The 13,500-nt window shown below is 47.3% G+C and overlaps 1 protein-coding gene across 1 annotated transcript in view; it reads right to left on the bottom strand.

Annotated features, from left to right (window-relative positions):
- UVRAG (UV radiation resistance associated) overlaps positions 1-12,738 on the bottom strand; it is a 110,296-nt gene extending 97,558 nt beyond the window's left edge. The window contains exon 1 of the mRNA XM_056858385.1: positions 12,658-12,738. Within this exon, the coding sequence (XP_056714363.1) occupies positions 12,658-12,738 (81 nt within the window). The remainder of the gene's footprint in view (positions 1-12,657) is intronic.
- Between the last annotated feature and the right edge of the window lie 762 nt (positions 12,739-13,500).

The following is a 13,500-nucleotide window of genomic DNA, read 5'->3' as shown; positions in this document are numbered from 1 at the left end:
TGGTGGTCTCCCGTCCAAGTACCAACCAGGGCCGACCTTGCTTAGTTGACGAGATTAGGCTAGCCTGGGCCATCCTGGTCAGGGCAAGTGACATACAGAGACAGTTTGCCATTGCCTGCCACTGTGTAGAGACCTGGGATTTCCTTGGTGGTCTCCCATCCAAGGAATAACAAGGAGTCCGCCACTGTTTAGCTTGCAAGATCTGACAAGATCAGGCTAGCTTGAGCCACCCAGGTCAGGGCAAGTGACATACACAGGTGGTTTGCCTTTGCCTGCCTCTGCATAGCAACCCTGGATTTCCTTAGTGGTCTCATATCCAAGCACTCCTTCTTACTCTACCACCTCAGGGTGGAGATAATAAATTGGGGGGACAAACTGGCGAGAAAAGGAGGAGACAAATGGGGTGAGAAATCAAGGAGGAAAACCTTAGGCAGATCATGAGAGGGAAGGCATCTTGGCCATCTTCTGGGCATGGAGTAGGGGTCACTGGGTGTGTGTGGGGGAGGTAGTTGTGAATTTCCTGCAATGTGTAGGGGGCTGGACTAGATGATCCTGGTGATCCCTTCCAACTCTGATTCTACCACAACTGACCCTGCTCTGCTTCTGAGATGGAGTAGCCCATAACAAGCCACCACTCATGAAGTCCCAGATTCAAAACACTGCAAGAGGTATATGAATACCAGCCCTATTCAATCACAACAAAGCCAAGGACTGGAGAGTTAATAGAAACTGTTCTAGCAGAAAGCATCCGTTTTTATGCTTATTCCAGATTCCAGCTGCCTCCTACACTTTCCTATGTCAGAAATGGTTCCTTGCCCAGATGCCTAGCTGTAACCAATTCCCCGCAGACTACAACATCCTAAGACAGCTGTTCTCACCCTCCTCAAAGAAGAGAGAGCATGAATGCTAGACCAGGGTAACATTCACAAAATCAACATACCAATGATCAAAATACATCTTGGATTCCAACCAGTACCCGAGTGCCTCATGAGCATTGTTAAACATTAAACATTTTACTTTTTTAAATGTATAACACACACAGTAATCTAAATTCGAGTCCAGTAGCACCTTAGAGACCAACAAGATTTTTGGGGCTTTCAAGAGTCAACACTTCCTTCATCAGATACCTCGGAAGTGGTAACCCAGTGATATCAGATAAAGGGAGTTTTGACTCTCAAAGATCATACCCTGAAAATCTTGCTGGTCTCTAAGGAGCCAACAAAAAACAAAGCAACTCAGGCAATTACAACAGTAACTAGACTTTCATAAAGAAAAATTCATTAAGCTCTTAAAATGTTTCCACAAACATAAATATACCAACCAAAGTCATGTGACATTCAAATACAAATATCTCCATATGCAACCACTTAGAGGGCACGTTCACACAGAAAAGAAACTGTTCCATGTGGTAAAAGGTAAATATCCAGTTATTTAACACATTATAAGTACATGTCCATGTCTAATATATTCTTCATGCTCCATAACAGGTCTCCAGTAGAAATTATCCTGTTTCAAGAATTCATCTTCATCAGAAGATTCCCATGGATGTTGTTCCACTAGCAATAAAGCCTTTACCATACAATGAACATCATATTCATAGCTAAATAAAAATAAACCATACTTACAACTAAACTTGTTTGACTGAGCACTGCTCCTTCATGGCACTGCCATGGAAAACCACGCTTCCTAATCGTGATCCGTATGGATACTTACTGATGCCAAACACCAGTCTCTAAGGAGCTACTGGACTCAAATCTAGCTGTTCTACTGTAGACCAACACGAATACCCCTTGAAACAGCTATCTAGAGCATTTATTCACTTCTAAATAAATGCTTTCGTATGTCTCCAGAAACCAACAAGAATGCACTTTTTAAAAAAGAAGTATCTAAACATGACAAGGAAATTTTTTGACATACATCACTGAAATGGGCCTTTTTTTTCTCTTTGGCAATTTAAATCAACCCAGTCAGGCTGAAATTTCAGTCGATGTTCTTCTACTTAACACATTTCCTAGATGCTTTATCTAGAACATGTTAGGATGTTCACCCAACAGCAAAGCCACAGTACGCTGCTTCAGCAATTCAGATTAGATAGAGCTATCATAAAAACAGTAATGCCACTGGTAATGTGGGTTTCCTGGAACACCATGAATTGGGGGGGGGGGAATCCTGTTCAAAATTAAATTAATAATTTAAATAATGTCTGCAAAAGGCAAACACTGCATGTACTAGCCTAGACCCTGCACAAGCCCTGGGTTTACATCCGTGTTTCATATGCCTCACTTAACCCCTCTAACATGACTGATTCGCGGCTCAACAGCCATGTCAATTACAGATGAACAGCGGCCATATTAACATATGTGGGGCAGAAAATGTTCCACGGGAAAACTAAGCATCGCCCCACATCACTAATGCAGTACCTATTGACAAAGAAAAAGCACAGGTCTTCTGCAGGTGGTGGTGGAAAGCGCCAACAAGTTGACACTTGTGACATAAGTCACAGCTGACTTATGGTGACCCTGTAGGTTTTCAAGGCAAGAGGCGTTGGGAGGTGATTTGGGAGGGTTGCACAATAGAAAATGGTTCAGAAACTTACTTGGATAAATGATTCGAGACTGTGGTCTATACTACCGTGTACAGCTTGAAGTAAGTAGGATCCCACTATGTAATTTTGCATTGTTTAATGTGTCATTGTACGTTTTGCTTCAGTTCTGTTTTTAGATTTCTGGTTGGTTCTACAACCCTAACCCTACTACATTGTTTATTCAATGTCCCATCCTGCTGATAGCATTGACTTACTCTGGCAATCCGCCTTCGCTTCCAGTGAGAAAGACAGGCCGATAAATAAGGTAAAAATAGAATAAATATAACACAATTACAATGATCACATCAGGAAGTTTTTAGCCCTTCTAAGACCTAGACGGCACTCATATTTGAGAAACAAAGGCTGAAGTCTCTCAAGCTCAAAGTCCAAGTTTGAGCCACTTGAGGTACTACAGAACGATCAAGTTCACCAGACCGGTTGAGGTGAGCACATATTCGTGTAGAGTATTTGCAAACCAAACACAGCAACCGCTTCCAATTGACTAACTGCCCAGTAAGCAGCCTGTACTAAAAACAAACTTTTAAAATGTTAACAGCTTGACCGTAGCGGACAGCTACTGACCTCTGTCGCTACAAAAATTATCCATGTAGGAGACAGTAATCAAAAAAGATAACACAAGCCCAAGTGATGGCCAGTTTCCACAGAGTAGGAACCTGTCCAAAGGAGGGCAATGAAGATGGTGAGCGGTCTGGAGACCAAGTACTAGTAGGAAATCCTGGAGAGGAGACAACTGAGAGGTGATATGAGAACCATCTTCAAGTACTTGATGGGTTCAGAGCACTTAGTACATATTATTGTGTTGGAATTCTTGCAACAACCCAGCAAGGTGGGCCAGTATAATGGTCCCCATAATGCAGCCTGTGGAGGGAGATTTGTGTTGGGAGAGGCAGGCCCGTTAATCTCATTTCGTGAGTTCCGTGGCAGGGGCACGGTTCAAACTGGGAATTTCCTGAAAACAGAGACACCGTCTAAAGACAAACAGAAGCGCAGAAGAAAAATTGACGTGTCAAACAACTCCCTCTCTTTGTTGCCCGTGGCAGCCTGAAATTTCCGGTCCTGCACCCCAGAAAGTCCTCGGGCTCTGCTCCAAGCGTACCTGCCCCTTAACGTCTTAGCAACCGCTCATCCAATCTCCCAGCCTGCCAGTAGCCTGAAACCATATACAGGAACAAGGATTAAGCAAGTCAACTGGCAAACTCCCAAACACCAGCGGCCAGTTCAGAATGCGATCTAGCTTCCTGTTTAAACAAACTGGAACAAAGGGACATGCACATTCCAAAGCCACAAGAGTCACTTCTTGAACAGACACAATTTTTCCCCCTACAGCGAACCCTGATTAGTACTGTGCAGAAGAAGGCAATGATGAACCACTTCTGACCAACCCTTGCCTTGAAAACCCTGTGATGGTGAGAGAATTTCAGAAGAAAATCAGCTTGTGTTTCATAGATTACAGCAAGGCTTTTGACTGTGTGGATCACGAAAAGCTATGGCTGGTTTTAAAGGAAATGGGTGTGCGCAACTTGTACTCTGGACAAGAGGCCAAGAAATCAGAAGGAGATTGAGACTGGGAAGGGCAGCCATGAACGAGCTAGAAAAGATTCTGAAGTGTAAGGATGTGGCACTGGCCACCAAGATTAAGTTAATTCATGCCATCGTATTCCCTATTACTATGTACGGGTGTATCTGAAGAAGTGAGCTGTGGCTCACGAAAGCTCATACCCTACCAGAAAATATTTTTGTTAGTCTTTAAGGTGCTACTGGACTCTTGCCCTTTTTGACTATGTATGGGTGTGAAAGCTGGACAGTGAAGAAAGCTGATAGGAAGAAAGTAGATTCCTCAGAAATGTGGTGTTGAAGGAGAGTGATATGGATACCGTGGACTGCTAAATAAAACAAATCAGTGGGTTCTAGATCAAATCCTAACTGACCCTAGAAGCTAAAATGACTAAACTGAGGCTGCCGTACTTTGGTCACATTATGAGAGGACAAGAGTCAGTGGAAAAGACAATCATGCTAGGAGAAGTTGAGGGCAGCAGGGAAAGAGGAAGACCCAACAAGAGATGGATGGACTCTATAAAGGAAGCCACGGCCCTCAATTTGCAAGACCTGAGCAAGGCTGTCAAAGACAGGACATTTTGGAGGACATTGATTCATAGGGTCGCCATGAGTCGGAAGCGACTTGACGGCTCTTAACACAACACACATACATGGCAGCTGCAGTGGCAGAAACAAGAGTCAGCAGGAAAAGAGGAAGACCCAACAAGAGATTGATTGACTCTATCAAGGAAGCCACAGCCTGCAATCTGCACGATCTGAGCAGGGCTATTAAAGGTAGGACATTTTGGAAGACATTGATTCATAGGGTTGCCATGAATCGGAAGCAACTTGATGGCACTTAACACACATACAAATACAAAGGCATACATCTTGAACTCTTAAGCTTGTATATGACACAGCCACAAGGCGGGCTTCAGTCAGCACCAACTTTACCATGTCCCCGAATTTCCGCAAAAAATCTCCCCCATCAGCCCACATTTGCCGGACGCTGATTGCAAACTGTTCCCCCAAATGACTGACACTAGGTGTGACTCCTACTCCAAAGCTCTTCAGACGAAAAACCCAGATCTCAAAATAGCTTTGCTGCTGCATATGGCCTCAAAGCCAACCTATCACAACATGGTGTACGGTTTGGTGGCACAGCGAATACTCCCCATTAATTTATGAGTTGGCTTCCACAATCCATGCTTTCTACTATAATGCATGAGTCATGGGAGGATTAAGCTGCTGCCTTCAGAGACAGCCACGGATTAGTGGTACGGCATAACGCAGAAGGTCCCAGGTTCAACCCCCGGAATCTCCAGTTTAAAGGATGCGGTAATGTGGTGATGGAAAGCATTGTCAAGTCACAGCAGACTTATGGCGACCCCATAGGGTTTTCAAGACAAGAGACATTCAGGGGTGGTTTGCCATTGCCTGCCTCTTCATATCAACAGCTGCCCACTAACGCGTCCCCTGTCCCGGCTATGAGTGGTTAGTGTTACATTGATTTTTCTCACAGTCTACCCACGGAGGAGAATCCCCCATTTCTCTGTCCATCTGTTGCATTCTTTTGTTGTGGAACTACCTTATATTGTTAGTGTTGGGATAGATGTACCAATAAGCTATCTATGATACATTGTCAGGAGCTCCCAGCAGGGTTGTTGGGGGGGGGGGGTTGCTTGCGTTTTTTTAAATCAGGAGGCACACAGAGGTCTGATTCAGATCAGGATTGCATCATCCAGGATGGAGGGCCTTAAGCCTTCCTCTCCAACATCACTTTTCTGATCGTCGATGGTCCCTGAACAACTGTGCGCCCTATTGAGGAAAGCTAGACCTAGTACACCGGGGTGGGGAAAGTCAGGCCCGGGGACCGTTTAAGGCCCGCAGAATCATTTGGTCTGGCCCTTCGTGGGTCCCGGCAGATCTCTTGCTCAGAAGGATCTAAGACTGGTGATTTGCCCCCTCCCACAGAGTGCGCCACCGGTTGGATGCCTGCCTGCTTGCCCGCGCTGGGGGTGGTCATCTGGGGCAGCTGCCTGCTTGGGACTGTCGGCTAATTTTTAAGTTGATAATTTTATATGGCCTGCGAATTTTGTTATAAATATCCAAATGGCCCTGGGTGGAAAAAAGGTTCCCCACCCCTGTAGTACACAGAAGATCTATGTACACATGAATGCACAAAGCAGCCTCAGACCAAGTCAGATCATTGGTCGATGAAGGTCAGCATGGTCAACTCTGATTAGCACCGGCTCTGTAGGGTCTCCAGCAGAGGCCTTCCATATCATTTTGTACACTGATTCTTTTAACTGGAGACACCAGGGATTGACATTCTGCATACCAAGCAAATGCTCTTCCATTGAGCTATGGCCCCTCCGCAAGGAGGTCTCAGAAGCTGTCATGGCAGAGCGTTGAGGGGGGGGAAGTGGTACCACAGATATGAGGATCCAAGGCCATGCAGGGCTTTGTATGCGATAGTCAGTTACTTGTATTGAGCATGATAACAGCCAAGCAGAGGCTCTTCCACTGAGTCACGGGCCCCTCCCCACATGCCTTTTCACAGAGGAGCAAAGTCTGCAACATGCACATATGTTCGTTATCCATATTACCGAAGCTCCAAATGCCAGCAGGGTAAGCAGCAGTCAGGAAAGGCTAGGAGGTTCTTCTGGCTTCCACCACTCATTGTTACAGCATTAGAATGCTTACAAGCTTACAGTCAGTTTCACAACTGTACAAAGTGGGAACGGCACTGTGGGGAAAATACATTTGTGCCAATTTCATGAATGAGCATTCACACTTTCCCCCCTATATAGACTCTACCTCCATGCAAGAAAATGACCACATGCAGCCAGATAAAGGGGAGAGATCTCTATCCCTCCCTCCCCCTATACGGCTTTGGGACTGGCCCAAGCCATATGGCTTTCCAGGGTCTCAGGCAGAGGTCTTTCCCATCACCAACTGAATGGTCCTTTTTAACTGGAGATGGCGAGGATTGAACCTGGGACCTTCTGCATGCCCAGCAGAGGCTCTGCCACTGAGCCACAGCCACTCTCCATAGTCTCAGGTGAAGGTCTTTCACAACACCTACTGCCTGGTCCTTTTTAACTGGAGATGCCAGGGATGGAACCTGCGACACAGATGAACACATGAAGTTGCCTTATACTGAATCAGACCCTTGGTCCATCAAAGTCAGTATTGTCTACTCAGATCGACAGTGGCTCTCCAGGGTCTCAGGCAGGGGTCTTTCACATCACCTACTTGCCTAGTCCCTTTAACTGGAGATGCTGGGGATTGAACCTGGGACCCTCTGCATGCCAAGCAGGTGCTCTGCCATTGAGCCACGGCCCCTCTCCCTGATGTGCAAGGGGCTTCCCTTGTCTCCAAGCAAAAAGGCTTGACATCTGTGTTGACCGAATCCCGGCAATCAGCACAGCAACTTGGAGAGATCAACTGACTGTCGCGTGACAGGCTCTGAGGCTAAGCCCGCATTTTTGTTTAAATCCTTCCAAGAGGAATGCGTCGAGACTGGAAATCTAATTCGTTCCGCCAAGCAGCCTGCTCACAATCAGGCAGAAAACCTGATTGTATATCAAAGCCTGACTCCTGCTCTGGTTCAGAAGTAACTGTGGACCAACATGGAAAACATAAACAGGCCACTTCGAAAATGGGAGTGGGGGATAAAGGGGAGAGGCAAGTATACAGGTTGTCTTTCAACACCAATTGAGTACAGCATGTCAGACTTTGAAGGTGTAGACATTTATCTCTCCTTCAGTTTAGAAGAGAAGGAGAAAAGTTGGTTTTTATACCCCGCTTTTCTCTACCGTAAGGAGTCACAAAGCAACTTACAATCGCCTCCCACACACACACGCAACAGGCACCTCGTGATGTAGGTGGGGCTGAGAGTTTGGACAGAACTGTGACTGGCCCAAGAGCACCCAGCAGGCTTCATGTGGAGAGCGGGGAAACAAACCCGGTTCTCCAGATGAGAGTCTGCCAGTCTTAACTACTACACCATGCTGGCTCTCACAACAACCCTATGAGGCAAATTAAGCTGAGGGAGAAGAACCAATCCGGTGAACCTTACGGCAGAGAAGGGATTTTGCCCCCTAGATCCTAGTTCAGCACCTCACTATTGTAGCACATTAAGAGCACTGTTGCAGTTCAGGAGATGCTGGGTATTGAACCTGGGACCTTCTGCATGCCAAGCAGATGCTCTACCACTGCACCATAGCCCTTCTCCACAGCTTTCCAGGGTCGCAGGCAGAGGTCTTTCACATCACCTACTACCTGGTCCTTTTAACTGGAGATCACAGGGATTGAACCTGGGACCTACTGCATGCCAAGCAGATGCTCTGCCACTGAGCCACAGCCCCTCCCCATGGCTCTCCAGGGTGTCAGTTCACTACCTACGTAAAAGAATTACACAAATGTGGCCTTAATAATCTGCAGAAACCAGCAGGAGAATATTCTCAATCTACCCAGACCCTCTGATTTTGACCTAAAAGTTACTGTTATTCAGCAAAAGTATTTCAAAGAGAGACTGCAGAATGAAACTGCTGAACTGGACTTCATTAAGAGGTTCAAAATACCTCTACTCACCAAGGCTGAACACAGTGATTTGGGATTTTTAACTCCCTATAACAGTTTAGTAGTTAACAAAACATGGAAGTCATTGCCCAGTACTGGAATTAAGTTTAGTTCAACCAAACAAAATACCCAAAAACATTAGCTTATTTAACCAATCAAGAATAATACCCCCCCCCCCAAAAAAATAACAGATAATTTACTGGATCTGAATTTTAGATTACTAATTTCACCTTTCCTTCCCTGCATTTCTCAGTCCTTTGACCCTATTATTATTTTTCAAACCCCTACATAAAATGCCTGCCAAGTAAGGATACGCTCATTGCATCTAAAGAAGCAGTTCTAATACACAAAAGCTTATGATGGGGGGGGGATTCTGGTAGTCGTTAAGATACCATAACATTCCTTTGCTTGCTTATGCTTTTAAATGCAACCCCTGGGGAACAGACTAAAACTGAAATCATGTTTTTTGAAGAGGCAGGGGAGGAATCGGTGGGGAAAGTGGGCAGGAAGCATAGCAGCTGCACCTTCTCTTCAAAGCATGGAGCTTTGAATGATGCACGCACCACCTCCAATCTGGTAAGCAGGGATATATAAATTTTCTTCACACAACGCATAGTTAAATTGTAGAACTCCCTGCCCCAAGATGTGGTGATGACTGCCAACTTGGAAGGCTTTAAGAGGGGACATGTTCATGTAGGAGAACATGAAATAGATACTGTCATCATGCACACCTATTCTATTAAGTGCTGTGGAACAATGCTGCTGCAGTCGTCTAGTTTGTGGGCTTCCTAGAGGCACCTGGTTGGCCATTGTGGGAACAGACTGCTGGACTTGCTGGGCCTTGGTATGATCCAGCAGGGCCTTTCTTATGTTCTTAAGACCAGCAGGAAGGGAAAGCCCAGCATCAGCTGGTATACAATGGGATGAAGTTGCAAGTGGTATCCAGAGCTTGCATTCTACAGAACGTGTTTGAATTATTTTTTTAAAGACTACAAAGGAAAATGATCGCTGCTTGCCAACTAAACACATGTCAAAGGGCCGCGTTGAGAAAACCAGTTGGCGTTGATTAGCCAGCCCTTGCAACTCATGCTGAACGCAACAAGTAAAGCGAAAAGAAGCAGCAATCTGTGAGGCCGTAAACACTGAAAACAAGCGATATTGAGACATCCCATCCACAGAAGCACAGTTTTGCTTAATCTTCTGTCTCCCTCCGCACCTTGCCAAAAAAGCTTCATGAGGCTGCAAGAGTCAGGGTGACATAAGTCATCCAGGGAAGCAGCAGTCAAATAAACAAGGGGGTGGGGAGAAAAGCATGAGAGGCGGAGGGGAGGGGGAAGAGAAAAGGAAGAACATTTAACTCGCTTACCACCAAAAACAAAGGCATTCTGACTTCCGCCTAAAGTCAAACTGGACTGGGTTGTGTCCAACAAGAGATGTTGGGTTGGGGAAAAGAACTAGAGAGAAGAGGAGTGAGAGAAGGTACGTCGCCCAAACTCACTTTCAAAGACAGAAAAATGTTCATCCAGAGCCTGGCCACTTCTGGCTCTCAATCAAGGAGGCCAAATTTCTCAGAAGAAGCCAAGGTCACTGTAAGAATCCCACCCTCTGGCACCCCAAAAGATACCTGGGGATGTCATTTGAGGATAAAGAATTCCTCTCAAACATTCTATGCATAGAGGTAGGCATTATTGTGTCCTATTTCTAAACAAAGCACAACTTTATTTTTATTTTTTCAAGCTAAGCATAGTGGGATTTGTTTAGGGCTGTTTAGCTTGGAAATAAGGCGGTTAAGGGGAGACATGATAGAGGTCTATAAAATTATGTATGGTACGGAGAGTGGACAGAGAGAAGCTTTTCTCCCTCTCTCATAATTCCAGAACGCACAGTCATCTGCTGAAGCTGGAAGGTGAGAGATTCAAAACAGACAAAAGGAAGTATTGTCGAAGGCTTTCACGGTCAGAGTTCATTGGTTCTTGTAGGTTATCCGGGCTGTGTGACCGTGGTCTTGGTATTTTCTTTCCTGACGTTTCGCCAGCAGCTGTGGCAGGCATCTTCAGAGGAGTAACACTGAAGGACACTGTCCTTCAGTGTTACTCCTCTGAAGATGCCTGCACAGCTGCTGGCGAAACGTCAGGAAAGAAAATACCAAGCCACGGTCACACAGCCCGGATAACCTACAAGAACCAAAAGGAAGTATTTCTTCACACAATGCATCATTAAATTGTGGAACTCCCTGCCCCAGGATGTGGTGATGGCTGCCAACTTGGAAGGCTTTAAGAAGGGAGTGGACATGCTCATGGAGGAGAGATTTACTCATGGCTACTAGTCATGATGCATACCTATTCGCTCCAGGATCAGAGGAGCAGGCCTATTAGGTGTTTTGGAACATAGGCAGGATGGCGCTGCTGCAGTCGTCTTGTTTGTGGGCTTCCTAGAGGCACCTGGTTGGCCACTGTGAAAACAGACTGCTGGACTTGATGGGCCTTGGTCTGATACAGCAGGGCTTTTCTTATGTTATGTTCTTATGACTGCTACAGATCCCAGCCACCTAACACAGTCAGCAGGCTACCTGGGAAGGTATGCAATGGACTCTGAGCCAACGGGCCTGCATATTAGGCCACTATAATACAGTATATATCATCTGTTTTTGTATTATCCTGCTCTAACTATCTCTTTTGTATTTTTGTAATACTCTTCTGCATTGTTTGACATGCCACAAATTTGTTCCAAACTTCTGTAACCCTAGAAAAGAACAAGAGTCCAGGAGCACCTAAAAGACTAATTTCTGGCAGGGTGTGAGCTTTCATGAATCACAGCTCCCTTATTCAGATGCACATTAGAAAAAGTATCTGAAGAAGTGAGCTGTGGCTCACGAAAGCTTGCACCCTGCCAGAAATTGTGTAAGTCTTTACAGTGCTCCTGGACTCTTGCTCTTTTCTGCTGCTACAAACAGACTAACAAGGCTACCCATCATGATCTTTCTCTAACTCTGATCCTACTGCATGGCTTATTAGCAGTCTCATGCGCTTCACGGAATCGACCTTGAGTCTCAGTGAGGAAAGCAGACAATATATAAAGTAAATAAGCAAAAATAAAACGAGCATGACACCTGACCCTGCACTTCCACAACACGGTGCCTCCCCACAACACCTGTTAACCTTACCTAAAATTAACTAGAGCCTTCTTTCCTGTCCAGAATGCTCCCTAGCAAGAGGCACGCACACACACCATGGAAGACACAGGCCAAGGGCCTCACAGGCACCCCATTTGGCACTACAGGTTGCCAACTCCAGCCTGGGAAACTCCTGGAGAATTTGGAGGCAAAATTCAGGGGAGGATTTAACTTATACTCTGTGGTATACCATAGAGTTTGCCCTAGTTGGCACCCAGACCGTCCCTCACTAGGGAGACTCCCCCCCACCCCTGCTCACCCCAGCCCCAAAACTCCTTGCCCCATTAACCCCTTCTTGGCCACCAACTCCCGTCTGGGAAACTCCTGGAGAATTTAGAAGCAAAATTCGGGGGAGGATTTCACTTAAACTCTATGGCATACCATAGAGTTTGCCCTAGCTGGCACCCAGACCATATCTCCCTAGGGAGACCCCCCTGCTCAGCCCCAAAACTCCTTGCCCCATTAACCCCTTCTTGGCTACCAACTCCGGCCTGGGAAACTCCTGGAGAATTTAGAGGCAAAACTCAGGGAAGGGTTTCACTCATACTCTATGGTATACCATAGAGTTTGCCCTAGCTGGCACCCAGACCGTCCCCCCCCACCCGCTCAACCCCAAAATTCCTTGCCCCATTAACCCCTATTTGGCCACTGCCCCCCCCGAACCAAGGCCCGTTAACCCTTCCTTGCCCAGGCTGTGAAGGGAAGGGGTGAGGCAGGCGCACGTCCCACCCCCAGGCCAGGAGAGGCCTCGACCCACCTGCTGGGAGGGCAGCTCCACATGCAGAGCGCGCGAGGCCGGGCCCGGTGGGGCCAGGGTGGCGGCGGCGGCTTGGCTCATGCTGCCGGTGGGGCTCCGGGGGCGGCCCGGCGGCGACAGGGGCCGCCTTGGCGCCTGCAGGCCGCTGCCCCGCGGCCGCCGGGCACGGAAGAGTTAAGGGTGGCGGCGGTGACGTCACGGCGCGCAACGGCTCTTTCCCCCGTCTCCTCAACCGTCGACAGGAGCCGAGGCCGCGCGCGCCTCACGGAGCCATGTTATGAGCCGCACTGAAGGGAAGGGGAGAAGAGTGAGAGGCAGAGATACGCCTGGCGCCGATTGGTTCCAGGGGGCAGGAGGCGGGGCGGCGACCCCTCCGAGCCGCTTTCTCATTGGTCCGCGGGCACGCCAATCCGTCCGACGTCCCTCCCCCTCCTGTGATGTTTTTTTTTTTTTAAACACCGCCTCTGTCAAACCCTCTGACTGCGAACTCTTCACTCGCACCTGGTTGGTCGGTGTGCTTCCGGGGGGCGGGACAGAAGCTTTCCGTTGACGCTACGGAATGGACAGAGCTGTGGCATAAACGAAGAGTTGAACCAATCTAGTTTTGGAGGAGGAGGGGGTTAAAGGAGTAGAACGTCGATGGCCTGTCACGTGGTGGATGTTTTTGTCACGTGGTTAGGAGTCGGTCCTGAGGCAGCGGCGGGGAGGGACGGCTGCCTCCATGGCAACCGAGGAAGAAGGCCTTGGCCAGAGATGCCCAAGGATGCTATCCCCCACAATGCATTGCGGTGACAACAACCAAGAGCTTCCTGGTGTTGCAGGTTCTACACCACCAGAGGGAGA

The sequence above is a fragment of the Euleptes europaea genome, chromosome 12, assembly GCF_029931775.1.
Source record: "Euleptes europaea isolate rEulEur1 chromosome 12, rEulEur1.hap1, whole genome shotgun sequence".
Taxonomy (NCBI): domain Eukaryota; kingdom Metazoa; phylum Chordata; class Lepidosauria; order Squamata; family Sphaerodactylidae; genus Euleptes; species Euleptes europaea.
Note: the sequence above shows the minus strand (reverse complement) of the source record. Positions and strands in the feature narration are given on the sequence as shown.